The 16962-nt window shown below is 41.4% G+C and overlaps 1 protein-coding gene across 5 annotated transcripts; it reads right to left on the bottom strand.

The window, feature by feature from the left end:
• Positions 1–1086: 1086 nt before the first annotated feature.
• On the bottom strand, positions 1087–8706 carry LOC106582774 (uncharacterized). 5 transcript variants are annotated; one of them, XM_082962867.1, is made up of 7 exons: positions 7129–7591; positions 6728–6791; positions 2908–2991; positions 2474–2803; positions 1989–2216; positions 1785–1911; positions 1087–1672 (listed from the first exon to the last, which is right to left on the bottom strand). In XM_082962867.1, exons 3-7 carry the CDS (start codon positions 2957–2959, stop codon positions 1636–1638), a joined length of 774 nt encoding a protein of 257 aa, XP_082818993.1. In that variant the 5' UTR covers positions 2960–2991; positions 6728–6791; positions 7129–7591; the 3' UTR covers positions 1087–1635. The 5 variants fall into 5 exon arrangements, with proteins under 5 accessions (XP_082818993.1, XP_014021700.1, XP_045559936.1 ...); XM_014166225.3 differs by lacking the exons at positions 6728–6791; positions 7129–7591 and adding an exon at positions 8563–8706; XM_045703980.2 differs by lacking the exon at positions 6728–6791 and having other exon boundaries at positions 7129–7590.
• Positions 8707–16962: the final 8256 nt, after the last annotated feature.

Here is a 16962-nt window from a genome sequence, read left to right as displayed (position 1 = left end):
GAATGACAATGACCATCCATAAATGAAATCAGGGGTGCAACATGCCCCCCCTCCCCCACATTCTGAAATTGCATTTTTGTTCCCCCCAGTTTTATCATTGGAATGTGATACAAAATGAGGCAACGGTGTGCTTTATGACCATGCAGATGTCTCCGAGCAGTAGGTTAGGCTGTTGGGATTTTTGTATCTGATTGGATAAAAAAAAAAAATGCCCCCCCCCCCCAATTCTAAAACCAAAGTTGCGCCTCTGAATGATATTATGAATAGAGGAAGTTCTAAAACAAGCCAGTGGATGGCGCTATTTCATGAAATAGTTGGTGCTATGCTTTTCCTCCCTCATCCAGACTGCTGTGTTTCTAAACTCAGCAAAAAAAGAAATGTTCCTTTTTCAGGACCCTGTCTTAAAAAAGATAATTCGTAAAAATCCAAATAACTTCACAGATCTTCATTGTAAAGGGTTTAAACACTGTGGAGGGTCCGTCATGGGGCGGTGTGTCACAGCATCATCGGACTGAGCTTGTTGTCATTGCAGGCAAACTCAACACTGTGCGTTACAGGGAAGACATCCTCCTCCCTCATGTGCTACCCTTCCTGCAGGCTCATCCTGACATGACCCTCCAGCATGATAATGCCACCAGCCATACTGCTCGTTCTGTGCGTGATTTCCTGCAAGACAGGAGTGTCAATGTTCTGCCATGGCCAGCGAAGAGCCCGGATCTCAATCCCATTGAGCACGTCTGGGACCTGTTGGATCGGAGGGTGAGGGCTAGGGACATTCCCCCCCAGAAATGTCTGGAAACTTGTAGGTGCCTTGGTGGAAGAGTGGGGTAACATCTCACAGCAAGAACTGGCAAATCTGGTGCAGTCCATGAGGAGGACATGCACTGTAATACTTAATGCAGCTGGTGGCCACACCAGATACTGACTGTTACTTTGGATTTTGACCCCCCTTGGTTCAGGGACACATTATTTCATTTCTGTTAGTCACATGTCTGTGGAAATTGTTCAGTTTATGTCTCAGTTGTTGAATCTTGTTATGTTCATACAAATATTTACACATGTTAAGTTTGCTGAAAATGAACACAGTTGACAGTGAGAGGAGGTTTATTTTTTTGCTGAGTTTGTCTCTTCACTGTCTCCTATGGAAGTGTAGCAAAGTGTGCATTTTTTCCATTTGCTTTCTATCATACATAGGCATCACAAAAGTAGGTTTAAGTTGTAAATGTGATGGCATACAGTACTTAACAAAAATATATAATAAGTCAAAATATACGTGTGGACACTGCATCAATAAATACCACAAATCAGCATATAAATACACCAATAACAAGCATTTCACTATACCCACAATAACATCTGCTAAACATTTGTATATGACCAATACAATATAATTTGATAAAAAGCATATCAATATATTTTATTTATGCGGAATAGGGCTACAGCTCTTAATAGGAATGATCTTAGGTGTCTGGTAGTGTGACTTGCTGCAATAGAATATTACATTAAACTCCTCATATCATACAGGTGCTCCTCATACATCCACAGGTGCCCATCTGTGCCAAAGACTTGTGTGATCGTGCAGTGTGTAACAAAGTACCATAAGACTGATAATGGAATGCGAGGGACCTCCTAAGGTCATATAATCCCGTTCGTCCTCCGCTGTTTGCATCTCCTGTTAATAACACACAGCAATGTGAAAAGTGTACACGTACCAAACAGAGTACCGGTAGTTTATTAATGTATTACTGTAAAAGACAAGCCGGGGAGATGTTGTGTAATCTTACCAGGAGAGACATCCACATTTTGTTAGAATCACTAGGATGATGATGACGACGGTGGCCAATATGGTGGCCAATATTACAACACACCAGGTCTCACAGGATTGCTTACTTTGGGATGGTGTAGGAGAATCTAGGCCACAGCAAAGAAGCATGAAAGACTATAAAAACTCAAAATAGTCATAATAAATAATCATAATACATGTATACCAGTGATGTAGTTTGTAACACTAGTCCCCAGACTGCTGTTGACCACACAGGTGTAGTTGTGGCCCTTCATTCCAGAGACGTAGAGGTTCCTGCCATCTGCAGAGAGATTGGCTGTCTGATTGGAGACCTCTATCCCATCCACCAACCAGGAAACCACTGGGCTGTCCCACTGTGCCCTGTCATTGGCCACCTCACACTGGAGGGACAGAGACGCCACAGGAGCAGCAACTAGGCGAGAGGGAGGGAGAGAAAAAGTTACGCAGAACAAATAGTCCAAATATAGTTATATTGGTTATTGCGTCCTTACGTGGTTCTGCACATAAGGGTAGCCTCGGCACCCAGGCTTCACTCACATTGTTCGGAAGGTGAGGTGAAAGCCTGTGACCAAGGCTAATGTCAAGGTAATGTGACTTTTTAATTTGCACAGTATACGACCCAAACTAAATCTGGTAGTGACCAGAATTATTGGTGTAATTGTTTCTCACCACTCTCTCTAACAAGTATCTTTGCTGATTCCTCATTCCCCATCTGGTCAGTCACAGTGATGATGTAGACTCCATAGTTAGATGAATTTATATTCTCCACCCTAAATAAGGCCCCCTTCTGGTCTAAAGGATTGCCAAGTGCAGTTTGGTGATTGGCCAGCCTGACCTGTCCCTGACCCTTCTCAGTCTCGTAGTCCCAAATCACCATGACGATCTTCTCGGTTGGTGTAATCTGGAACTGGGTCTGCAGGACCAGGTCTCTCCCCAGAGCCACATAAAGGAGACCCTTGTTCTGGAAATGCACTGACAGGCACTGGTGCAGGTGCGGCACTGAGGAAAGATAGACAAGGAATTACTGTACGTCTTATGTACACATTACTGTACCATAAAGTTATTTTTGCACTGCAATATCTTACTGACAAAAAAAAACTCACAGAGGGCCAGGATCAGACAAATACGCCAGACCAGGATATGCCATGTTTCCATCACATCTGCAGAGCTATTTAGATTTTACAATGCTGAGGACAAAGAGAGAAAGAGTGTGTAAAAGCATGTAAACTTGCACTCTATCACTCACATTGTCAGGGGGAGAGACATATCCCTCTAATGTATTTGAGGGAATTTAATGGCGAAATGCTATTGATTGATTTGTAAAATCAAAAAACAACTATTATTGTTAGCTATATACTTATGGGTTTGGATTTCTGAGCTTTAACTATTATTAATCATTAGTTATATTATTAAGCATTAGTTAGAATAGAGACATGAGGGGTGCCATAATTAAGCTTGGGAGGGGCTAAATGCAGGGAAAACGGTCACATGTGGCAGTACTTATAAGGGTAGGAACCGTTTATTGCCCATATCACTTAGCTTCCTGCCTAGCTTCCTGCCTAGCGATTAACATACAATGTTTTGCTATAAGGAGGAAACTCCACCCAAAGTGGGGTATGTATACTACCACAGGAGGAAACATGTTTTTGTCGATTCAGCTGTTCGATCCTCTGGGATTAATAAACTTGGTTTAAGTTTCACAGTGTCTGTTGAGTTCTTATTCTAATAATTAGGACCTAACAATACATAAAATGTGTTTCAATGGGCTTGACATAATTTTTTCCCTTAGTTCTTTGGCGACAAAGATATAAAACAATACTACGCATCTAGAGCAGTTTTTGACATAGGCCACACTTTCCATTTACAGTGCCTTCGCAAAGTATTCAGACCCCTTTACTTTTTCCACATTGTTATGTTACAGCCTTTTTCTAAAATGTATTAAATTGTCCCCCCCCTCATCAATCTACACACAATACCCCATAATGACAAAGCAAAAACAGGTTTTTTAGATGTTTCTGCAAATTAAAAAAACGGATATATAAAATGTACATAAGTATTCACACCCTTTACTCAGTACTTTGTTGAAGCACCTTTGGCAGTGATTACAGCCTCAAATCTTCTTGGGTATGATGCTACAACTTGGTACACCTGTATTTGGGGAGTTTCTCCCATTCTTCTCTGCAGATCATCTCAAGCTCTATCAGGTTGGATGGGGACCTTTGCGGCACAGCTATTTTCAGGTCTCTCCAGAGATGTTCGATCGGGTACAAGTCCAGGCCCTGGCGGGGCCACTCAAGGACATTCAGGGACTTGTCCCGAAGCCATTCCTGCATTGTCTTGGCTGTGTGCTTAGGGCTGTTGTCCTGTTGGAAGGTGAACCTTCAGCCCAGTCTGAGAACCTGCTCCAGAGCGCTCAGGACTTCATTAAAGATCTTTCTATACTTTTCTCCGTTCATCTTTCCCTCGATCCTGACTAGTCTCCCAGTCACTGAAAAACATCCCCACAGCATGATTCTGACACCACCATGCTTCACCATAGGGATGATGCCAGGTTTCCTCCGGACGTGACGCTTGGCATTCAGGCCAAAGAGTTTGTCTTGGTTTAATCAGACCAGAGAATCTTGTTTCTGTGCCTTTTGGCAAACTCCAAGTGCCTTTTACTGAGGAATGGCTTCCGTCTGGCCACTGTACCATAAAGGCCTGATTGGTGGAGTGCTGCAGAGATGGTTGTCCTTCTGGAAGGTTCTCCCATCTCCACAGAGGAACTCTAGAGCTATATCAGACTATTGGGTTCATGGTCACCTCCCTGACCAAGGCCCTTCTCCCCTAATTGCTCAGTTTGGCCAGGTGGCCAGCTTTAGGAAGAGTCTTGGTGGTTCCAAACTTCTTCCATTTAAGAATAACGGAGGCCACTATGTTCTTGGGGACTTTCAATGCTGCAGAAATGTTTTTGTACCCTTCCCCAGATCTGTGCCTCGACACAACTACGGTCAACTATGGGACCTTATATAGACAGGTGTGTGCCTTTCCAAAGCATGTCCAATCAATGGAATTTACCACAGGTGGACTCCAATCAAGTTGTAAAAACATCTCAAGGATGACCAATGGAAACAGGATGCACCTGAGCTCAATTTCGAGTCTCATAGCAACAGGCCTGAATACTTATGTAAATTTGTAAACATTTCTAAAAACCTGTTTTTGCTTTGTCATTATGGGCTATTGTGTGTAGATTGCTGAAGATTTTTTTCTGTATTTAATCCATTTTAGAATAAGGCTGTAATCAGGGTTGGGGAGTAACGGATTACATGTGCAAAAACCGGTAACTGTAATCTGTTACATTACCAGCAAAAATATTGTAATCAGATTACCGATACTTTTGAAAAGCTAGATGATTACTTTTACATTTAGAAAGGATGTTTGCGCAAATTTTATTTTGACAATTTTCTGTTTTCTCAATGACATTCAAAGCAGCATTGAAAAATGGTGCAAGTTTACGTTTTTTCCCCTGAGCGAGTCTGATCAGAAGTCAGAGACCAATATGATGCTACATCAAATGTGTTTGATGGATCGCGGGAAAAGAGCAGGAATAGGCTTTTGTAGGCTACAGTCCAAGCTATGTCTTCCAATGGTGCGACTGCTATCGGCATCCAAAGATTATCCAATTTGAATAAACGCTTGGAGGTAAAGTTGACAGTAGTAGTGTAGTCTACGGCGATACGGATATCACTTATTATTGATATCTACATAGCGCATTGATGGGAATCACACCGCTGCTCTCTCACTTAGCTATTTGCGCCTTGTGGTTGTTGTGGATGGCTGTTCACAAATCTAAATATGTATTTGAACCCAGTAATGGTTGAATTCAAGAAGTTTAAACTGCCTATCAATCATTGTTTTTGAAACCAGTGGACAGCCAGTGAAAAATATGCTCTTGCAACAGCTGCATAGTGCGGATCCAAGTCTATGGAATAAAAGTGGGGCTTTTATTGCTCAGTCTAATTCATGCTGATAAAAACAAAAATATCCATAGGCCTAATGGACACATGCTCAAACTTGCACACTTTTGATATACTTAAAGGGGAAATCTGTAGTTACTACATCCATTCTTGGATTTATAAATTATACATACAGTAGCAGTCAAAAGTCAGGACACACCTACTCATTCAAAGGAATTTCTTATTTTTACTTGTTTCTACATTGTAGAATAATTGTGAAGACATCAGCACTATAACATAACAAATCAGGAATAATGTAGTAACCAAAAAAGTGTTAAACAAATCTAAATATATTTTAGATTCTTCAAAGTAGCCAACCTTTGCCTTGATGACAGTTTTGCACACACTTGGCAAAGCATGCCATTCCATGAGCGCACCATTTATTTTTCAACTCGAATCAATGAGCCCAATCAGTCCTCCATGACAACAAAATCCTAAACAACAAAGTAGGGCTGGCAAATAAATTCTTACGTTTGGGGTCATGCTCAGGGAAAACAATTTGGCTAATCTATACTTCCATATTTCCAAGTCCTATTCTTGAAGATTAAGGGGTATAACATTTATTGGAATGACTGGAATTCTGATAGACTTTGGTTTTTAATGTAAAGATATATAATTTAATGGTATTATTTGTAGTAGAAAGCGATGGGTTAGAAGAAGCCTACATACCCAACCCATAAAGTTAAATTTAGCATCCATATATGGCAAGCTATATAAACTTTAACATTGATTTATCCTGCAAAAGATGTCGTTCAATTGGTAACATACATTTTTGTCTTCTTCTAATGTCTCTTAAGGGGAAAGTAATCTAAAAGTAACGGAATGTAATCAGATTACGTTGCTGAGTTTGGGTAATCCAAAAGTTACGTTACTGATTACAATTTTGGACAGGTAACTTGTAACGGATTACATTTAGAAAGTAACTTACCCAACCCTGTCTAATGTAACAAAATGTGGAAAAAGTCAAGGGTTCTGAAAACTTTCTGAAGGCACTGTAGATGAGAAAAAATAGGTTGGAAAGCAAAAGGAGAAAGAGCAAAGGATGAGTATTCTACTCACAAGAGAATGTGTCCACAGCAGTAGCTGCTCTTCCGTCTCTTAACTCTCTTGACTCTATGCCGTTTAGTTTACCGAAGGTTTTGAATCGCTATCAAAATATGCACATTTTGAACCCTCTCTGTACGGTTCTGTACTACTGTACAATGAGACATGGAGTCTATTTCTCTGGCGGCATCCTATATTACATAATACTGTATCCTTTTCCTGTCAATCCCTTCGGGTCATTATTTTGTACCTGATATTATCAGACATGTTGATTGTAACACTTACCAGGGTGCCAGTGATTCCGTTGTAGCACTCCTTTCAACTTGTTGTCATGCTAAACATGACAACTAAAACAGAAGCAGCGGCATCCAGGTTAGATTCCTACGGGGTCGAACCAGGAAATATTAGGCAAGGAAACAGAAGTACATCATGCTGACCTGTCTTTTGTATTACTGAATAACCTGGATGCCGCTGCTTCTGTTTAAGTTGTCATGTTTAGCATGACAACAAGTTGAAAGGAGTGCTAGTACGGAAAAAAGCAACAACAACAAAAAATGTATGCATTCACTACTGTAAGTCGCTCTGGATAAGAGCGTCTGCTAAATGACTAAAATGTAAAAAATGTTCTGTATGTAAGTGTTGAACCAGTTCTTCCCTTTTCACAATCCAGTATGGCAGGATCTAGGCTCGTGACAGGGAGTAACTCCTACTGTACAGTATCTTCCTTGTTCCAGCTTGTACTCCTGACTGATAGTCATACATTTTCATTCTTTGTATGGATACTGTGCCAGGCACACGCATGTCCTTCAAAAAGGAAACAATTCCAGACTTCTGTTAGAACCCTACATTGGATGAAACTGTATTTTCAAGACACTCACTATTTTCAATTGTCATTACTACATTAATTGCCAGTGTTGTAAAGTACTTAAGTAAAAACACTTGAAAGTACTACTTGAGTAGGTTTTTGGGGTACCTGTTCTTTATTAAAAAATAATAATAATTGACAACGTTGACTTATTACTTCACTACATTCCTAAGGAAAATAATTAACTTTTTACTCCATGCATTTTCCCTGACACCCAAAAGTACTCATTACATTTCGATAGCTTAGCAGGGCAGGAACATGGTCCAATTCACACACTTATCAAGAGAACATCTCTACTGCCTCTAATCTGACAGACTCACTAAACACACATGCTTCTCTATCTGTGGAAAAAAAAGAAAACAGAAAATGGTGCCATCTGATTTGCTTAACATAAGGAATTAGAAATTACATACTTTTAATACTTAAGTATATTTTAGCGATTACATTTACTTTTGATACTTAATTTAAAACCATATACTTTTAGACATTTACTCAAGTAGTATTCTACTGGTTGACTTTCACTTTCACTTGAGTTATTTTCTATTACGGAATCATTACTTTTACTCAAGTATGATGCTAGGGTACTTTTTGTTGTTGTTGCAGGAAAGATATTCATACATATCAGTCAACATCAATGCTGAATAGAGTGCAGAGATCCAAGTCACATTCATAACAACAGCATCCCTTCAAATACATAGAGATCCACTTACAAACAATTATCTATATTATCAAAGACGTTCAGACACCTAAGTAAGGAGCCACGTTACCCTCGGTCCTACTGAGCCCATGTCCATGCGCGCGGACAAGCAGACACACATCCACCTGCCTAGGCAAATGTCCATTCCTATACTCACCTCCATGTGCACGCATATCCAAATGCATCCATAAGACACTGACAAATAATGGTAGGGTCCAAGACGTGACACCGGCTATAAACGATCAACTTTAGGAACACCTTAATACGGATCCCCCCTCCCCCTTTGCCCTCAGAACAGCCATTATTCGTTTGGGCGTGGACTAGGTGTCGAAAGTGTTCCAAAGGGATGCTGGCCCACGTTGACTCCAATGCTTCCCTTAGTTGTGTCAAGTCGGCTGGATGTCCTTTGGGTGGTGGACCATTTTTGATACACACGGGAAAAACTCTCTTCAAGTGCTGGTGTCGTCTGTTGTGTTGTTGCCCTGGAGAATGAAAACAGAACCTTTCTTTAGAATATCAGTCAAGCAAATACTGTATGTATTGCACCTGGACAGATGATCAGATGAAGGTGGTAATTGTTTTAGGGTTTGAAATAAATATTAACACTACCACTCTTTGTGTTATTTTCAGTATTCACTTCATTAAACATCACCACCACCACCATACCACAGGATGGTAAGACATTCTGAATAAGGTCTTTATTGTATGTGCATGTAGAGAATATTGCCACAAAGAGAGAGAGGTCAATACTGATATTCACTGTTATAGTCCACAGCAACAGCAGGGGCATGGATCCACTTTGTTGCCACTCTGATTGTTTACATGTAAACAGAGGAAGACAGTTAACATATAATATAACCTGACACTTTATTCTTCTATTTTCCCGAATTTACCTTTTCTCTTCACTTAATTAATTGTAACATCATCAGTTACCCTTACGGATTACATGCACACAATGTGAACTAATTCTGGATAATCAAAGGAAATGTACGCCATTTCCTAAAGACATTATACACTACCTTTGTCTTGATGCTGATCTTCCGAAGCCTTTCCCCCACAGCCAAACCAGTTGTCCTGGTTTGGCTGTGGGGAGGCGAGGATTGGCGACGGCCTGAACCCTGCAACCACTGGATCGCTCACTCTGGTTGGGATCATGTTTCTTCTCCTGGGGAATCTTTTTGAGCGCAAGAACTGTGTTAGTACAATAAACAGTTGCTTTACAGCTCTCATTGATGGAAGAGAGGTACGATTCACCAGTCGGCCTTGCATCAGGAATCAGGAGCCCAGAAGTCTAAGGCAGAGTTTCTGCCAATTCTTTGGCCATCACTCACGTGAAGAGATTGACTACTCCTTGGCAGATCTTGGAGAGTGGCTTAGAACACCCTGAACTGAGCTGGCCTGTTTGTGAAGAAGAAGCGGGTGGTCAGACTCACAATGGCCCTGACAGAGGGAGAGCAGAAGGCCACATCAGTATCTTTGAGGTCTTTGAGCAAGTGCTCTAGAAGGGATTTAACAGATTTGATTTGATTTGGATCTCTTTTAGTCCTCATTTGGACTAATCTTCCAAGAGTCCTTAAACATGAAAATACAATTTATAATAGGAACACATTTTCACATATAACACACTGTTACAAACAGACATAATATACTAACATATTGACCATTTAAATGGTTTTAATGTATTGTTTAAATTTATATATTGAAAGGTTTCTGGTTTGCTCAGTTAAATTATTCAATTTCTTTATTGCTCTAAATTGAAATGTTCTTTTGCCTATTTCTCTTTTCTGTCTGGATAACACATAGATGGTGGACAATCTATTCCTAGTATTTACTGAATGTCTGTCTCTTACCAACTAAATACCGTTGTGAATAGAGTTTGGCCGTTTTAAATGGTGTATATTATGAAATAAAATAAGCATGCTTTTTTCAATTATCTTGTTGATTGATGTCCAACCAAGAGCATTGTGCATGACTACAAGAGAAGAACCATATCTCCACCTTAAAACAATCCTTGCTACTTTGTTCTGTGCAATCTGCAGCCTCCTAATTTCACTTGCTGATGCATTTCCCCAGGCCATAGAACAGTAGTTCACCTGACTCTCAATTAATGCTTGTGCTATTTGCTTAAGAATCTTTCCTGGTAAATATTTAGCTATCCTCCTGATCATGCATGCTGTTTTAATATTTATTGTCATGTCCTGACCATAGAGAGCTCTTGTTTTCTATGGTAGAGTAGGTCAGGGCGTGACTGGGGGGGTTTATCTAGTTCTATGTTGTTTGGTTCTAGTTTCTGTTTTTCTTTTTTTTTTGGATGATCCCCAATTAGAGGCAGCTGGTCATTGTTGTCTCTAATTGGGGGTCATATTTAAGTAGTTGTTTTTCCCACCTGTGTTTGTGGGAGATTATTTTGAGTTAGTGCATGTTGCACCTCTTTCGTCACAGTTTGTGTTTTGTTTATAGTTTGTTTGTTTTGCAAAGTTTCACATTAAAATAAAAGATGTGGAACGATGCTGCGCTTGGTTCTCCTTCCTACGACGAACGTGACATTTATTTTACATAGATGAGTTATTTGAGACGACCATGATAAGCAGTTATCTAGCTGCACTCCTAGTAGTTTGATTTCTGCCACTTCCTAAATTTGTACTCCTCTCATACTTAATTGTATCCCATGCTGTGTTGGCCTTTTCCTAGTGGAACAGACCAACATAACTTTGGTTTTCTTGGTGTTTAAAACAAGTTTGTTCTAGCAAACCCACTCCCTGATATTCTCCAAATCTCCTTGTAAAGCTTGGTGTACCTGTTGAACCGATTGTCTTGCTGTATAAATTGTAGTATCATCTGCAAATATAGTAGCTTGAGTTTCAGATAAGGTATAAAGAAGGTCATTGGTATATATTAAATAAAGAAGTGGCCCAAGGCAGCTGCCCTGCAGTACTCCACAATTTAAAGCACGAGGGGAAGAAAATGAACCATTGATATAGGTGGACTGTTTCCTGTCAGTTAGATATGACTGTACCCAATTCAATGCTACCTCCTTAAAACCATAATGCATTAATTTCTTCAAAATTATTTCATGATCTACTAAATCAAATGCTGCACTAAAATCTAAAATAGTACACCAACAAACCTGCCATTATCCATAGCATTGAGCCACTGGTCAGTCATGTCAACCAATGCAGTGGTAATGGAATGGTTTTTGTGAGAAGCATGCTGATTGGCTGTTATCAGATCATTCTTTTCCATGTACTCCCATATTTGTCTACACACAATACCCTCCAATATCTTACTGAGTGAAGGGAGAAGACTGGTTGACTATTGGCAGGAGTAATGGATTCTTTGCTGTCTTTCGGAATAGGACACAGTTTAGCATGTTTCCATACATTTGCAAACATCGCCTTTTCCAGTGACCAATTGAATATGTATTTCAGTGGAGCTGCAATCTGGGGAGCAGCATAGCGAAGTAAAAAATTGTCCATAAGATCTTAATAACTTGTAGATTTACCATCGGGTAATGACTTCAATAGGTTTAACACCTCCTCTACTGACACCATTTGCAGACTAAAAGAGCAGGTCTTGTTGCTCATAATATCATCATCAATCCATTGGACAATAGCTTGTCTGGAAGAATGTGTGTTTACATTATTGCTCAGTAAATACATTTTCTTTGTAAAAAGAAATCAGCAAAATGATTGGTAATATCAGCTGGTTTTCTTATTGTTCTCCTGCCAACCTCCACACTAGATGGGCATGATGAGATAGATGTACCAAGTAAGCCCTTAACTGTATTCCATACCTCTTAAGAATAATTTTTACACTCAATAAAAGCATTGTTGTAAAAAAATGTTTTTTTTCTTACGATTCAATTTAACTGCAGGGTCGTAATGTTCTATAATTCTGTTCATCAATTTCTAGTTCTGATTTGGCTAAGACTTTTGCCATATTTCTTTGAGAAAAGCCTTACCCAGTTCATCATCAATTCATGGAGATGGACGAGCCCCAACTGTACTCTTTCTTACTGGGGCATGATGGTCCATTACCTCAGTGAGCAAATCAATAAAACATTCTGTAGCATGATTTAAATCATCCTCTAGATAAATCAGCTCCCAGGGTACAGCAGCCAAATCATTTTGAAATAGCTCATGATTAAATGTTTAAAAAAGTATCTTGACCACAATCCTTGGGGGTTTCTTTGGAACCTCGGTGTTCATGGTTATGGTCACAATATTATGGTCTGTCCAGCCCACTGGTATTGATCTGGCTTTTAAGCATGGCAATGGTATTGTAATAAGCCTGTGTGTAGCTGGTGTAGAGGAGTCAGGTGTAGGACAGCAGATAAGAGTAATAAACTTAATTTACTCAAGAATCAATAATACAAAGCAATAATCCAGCCCACAATAACGGATCGTATTACATACAAACATGGGGGAACAGAGGGTTAAATAATGAACAAGTAATTGGGCGATTGAAACCAGGTGTGTAAGACAAAGACAAAACACATGGAAAATTAAAAGTGGATCGGCGATGGCTAGAAGGCCGGTGACGTCGACCGCCGAACGCTGCCCGAACAAGGAGAGGGACCAACTTCGGCAGAAGTCGTGACAGGTATATTATAGAAGATCAGATCAATGCATGTGTCTGAACGATGACCTAACCTAGTCGATGATCTAGTAGTATCATTAACCATTTGTTTCAAACCACAGTTCTCGGCATATCTCATCAATTTAGTTCTATTCTAATTATTATGATCCTTCCAATTTATATTAAAACCACTCAAGATAAATACATCTCTGTTGCTATCTGTGGCCTGGTCAAACCCAGTGCATAAGTCATCCAGATAGGACACCTTAGAGCTAGGAGGTCTATACACACATCTTACCAAATATGGGTGCCTGGCAAGGCAGATATACTTGAGCCCATAGTGCCTCTATTTGACATACACTAAGGTCATCCCTCCTCTTAAAAGGTATATGATTCTGAATGTACAGTGCTTCACCCTCACCATTCCTGTCCCTTCTAAGTAGACTATATCCTTGAATGTTCATTTGCCCATCATTTACAGATGCATCTAAATGCGTTTCGGTCAAAGCCAAAATATGAATATTATTTATGTTGACCAAGTTAAAAACCTCATGTGTTTTGTTAGGAAGGCTACATACATGAACCTGAGCTATATGCAGCCCTTTCCTTGTCAAGTGAAAATCAATAGAGCATGTATTCGTTATAGTTGAAGTTGTCATGACCCACCACAACACACAAACTCAGATTTGAACATTTAATTAAAATAGCGAGGGAGTTATTCTGGAGTCCCGATACAATTGCCCGTTGATGTAAAGTCTATCCATCACCATGGAGACTCGTTGATTCAGGCAACACTTTTCCTTCATGATGGGATACAGTTTTTTTCTCCTTTCATTGATCTCGGTGGGGAAGTGATCCTTCATTCCAAAATCAGTGTTTCTGAGTTCTCTGCCCCTGCTCTTCGTCATTTCCTTTTACTTAAATTTGTCAAAACATGCAATAATATCCCATGGCCTATTCCCAGAGGCCTTACCCAGAGGCAATTTAAGTTGAGTTGACATAAAGTCTCGGACAGTGTCCTCACAGCCTGTGCAGTTGTCATTCTCCGGTATCCCTGAAAATATTAGATTGTCCCGCATTGATCGACACTGTACATGAAGCAAGGTTTCTTTAAATTGTTTGTTCTCCCTTTGCACCACCTCCACCTTTCCATGAATAGAGTCTACAGTACCAGTAGCTCTGTGTTCTCTTTCCTTAGATCATCAATCTGACATTGGCTGAATTCTATACTGGCACATAATGCATTGATGTCTTCTCGTAATCTATCCAAGATATCACGTTTGACAAGCCTTTCCTTGATGGATTTTAACAAGTCAACATCCATATCAGTTAACCTCTCCCCACTCTCCACACGCACCTTCTTGCTTGGGGATGGTTTGGTTCCATCGTTGATACCGCTTGGCCAACTTGGCTTAGGTTTGTTTTGTTGATTGGGTTTGTTGTCCTTAACAATGCTTGAATCCTCCGAAACCAGCGACATGTTTCTTTGAGTTCGTAAGTATCTCTCGTCAATTAATCGCTCAAGCTCTTCAGTGATTGATTCTGAATCATCCAGCGTGTTTGCAGGCAGAGTAAAACAAAAATAACAAAACACTTAACTTAGCTAGCGTCTAGTCAGACTACTCTGTGAAGGCATAGACTATCTCTCTGCTAATGGCTCCATCTGGAGCTCACCTATCTGCCTTCTGCTCAGGAGAGCAGATTCAGACTTAGATCTGCAGGCCACAGAAGACACTGGGATGCTGTTCTGCAGAAGGAACCTGCAGATCTGCTCCACCAGGTGGTCTATGAATGGCCGGCGGAGGCCTGTGGAGAGAAGGGCCTGAAGCTTTCACTCAGCTGCATCCTCCCATGCTGCCAACATACTGCCCTGGTGACCTTATCTAACACCTCTGACTGGGAGACAAGGCTGGTTGTGCCACTTCTAGCTCTTTCCTGCAGTGCTTTAATGACCCGACGGGTTCTATCCGTGAGGGAGGGTGTTCCCTTAGATGTGGGAAAATCAGTGATGCTTGCAGATGAGGGGGTGCTCTGGATAGCTTTCAGCTCCTTGTCCAGGCTCTCTCTACTCATTGTGCTGTCAAAAAGTCCAACACTAGCTTTCTCTGGCTTAACTGTGAGGCTAGTAATGGGGGATGTTGGCTGGTCGTATGGGATCATGGGCATGGTGGAAGAGGTGCAACTCAGGATAGATTTATCCTGGTCTTCAATACTCTCTGAGCCCACTGTGTGATCAGACACATCTTGTCTCATTCAGATGTAACACAGAGGAGTTGTTCAGTGGTGCTGTGATGTATTTCTCAACAGAGGCATCATTGTTGAACACCGTTCCAACGCTGCAGAACATGGAACCCAAACCACTGTTTGTGAGCAGGGAATGATCTGAATCCCTGATCAATAGTGTCAATGGGAAGGATGAACTTGTCCACCTTGAACCTCACATTGCTATAAAAGCTAGCAGCAGCAGAGTGGAACCAACCCTAGGGCAACTTGGGCCCGGTCTGGAGGTCAATGAGTTTTAGGAAGGAACAAGACCGGTCTCTGAGATCACAGCCTCAATCTGGTCAGCACTGACACGTTTTGGGGCAGATTTCTTAAGCCTTTGCAGGTAATGGATAAACATTCCAATAAGTCCGACTCCTCTCCATGTTGAACGGACAGTGCTAGCACTAATAGTGATATCATCAGAGTCCATCACCGATCTCACAGAGTACAAAGAAGGTATACCAGAGGAAGATTAATCCTCCATGTGGGACAACAGATTGTTCACAACTATACTACCGGTTTCAAATTGTATTGCTCCCAAAGTAGACTCTGTTGCATTCTCTGTTAGGAATGAGAAGACCAGAATGCTAATAACCTCATGGCTAGGTGGAGTTGGTATGCGTCCTCTGCATTGGTAGACAGGGAATGAGAACTGCAGAGTTTCTCACAAAGGGCCAATGCCCTTAATTGGGTCTCTGAAAGTTTCTCATTCTCCCTGAATAGAAGTATATCATTCAAAGAAACCATGGCAATGTCAACGTGGTTCAAGTTATCCTGAAGCTGGTCAGCTTATCTACAGTCTCAACCATTTCTGACACTTACATTTACGTAATTTAGCAGACACTCTTATCCAGAGCGACTTACAAATTGGTGCATTCACCTTATGATATCCAGTGGAACAACCACTTTACAATAGTACATCTATATCTTTTTTGGGGGGGGTTAGAAGGATTACTTTATCCTATCCCAGGTATTCCTTAAAGAGGTGGGGTTTCAGGTGTCTCCGGAAGGTGGTGATTGACTCTGCTGTCCTGGCATCGTGAGGGAGCTTGTTCCATGATTGGGGTGCCAGAGCAGCGAACAGTTTTGACTGGGCTGAGCGGGAACTGTGCTTCCGCAGAGGTAGGGGGACCAGCAGGCCAGAGGTGGATGAACGCAGTGCCCTTGTTTGGGTGTAGGGACTGATCAGAGCCTGAAGGTACGGAGGTGCCGTTCCCCTCACAGCTCCGTAGGCAAGCACCATGGTCTTGTAGCAGATGCGAGCTTCAACTGGAAGCCAGTGGAGTGTGCGGAGGAGCGGGGTGACGTGCGAGAACTTGGGAAGGTTGAACACCAGACGGGCTACGACGTTCTGGATGAGTTGTTGGGGTTTAATGGCACAGGCAGGGAGCCCAGCCAACAGCGAGTTGCAGTAATCCAGACGGGAGATGACAAGTGCCTGGATTAGGACCTGCGCCGCTTCCTGTGTAAGGTAGGGTCGTACTCTGCGAATGTTGTAGATCATGAACCTACAGGATCGGGTCACCATCTTGATGTTAGCGGAGAACGACAGGGTGTTGTCCAGGGTCACGCTAAGGCTCTTAGCACTCTGGGAGGAGGACACAATGAAGTTGTCAACCGTGATGGCGAGATCATGGAACGGGCAGTCCTTCCCCGGAAGGAAGAGCAGCTTCGTCTTGCCGAGGTTCAGCTTGAGGTGGTGATCCGTCATCCA

Source organism: Salmo salar, chromosome 02, assembly GCF_965601325.2.
Source record: "Salmo salar chromosome 02, fSalSal1, whole genome shotgun sequence".
Classification (NCBI taxonomy): domain Eukaryota; kingdom Metazoa; phylum Chordata; class Actinopteri; order Salmoniformes; family Salmonidae; genus Salmo; species Salmo salar.
This window is presented reverse-complemented; position numbering and strand designations above follow the sequence as displayed.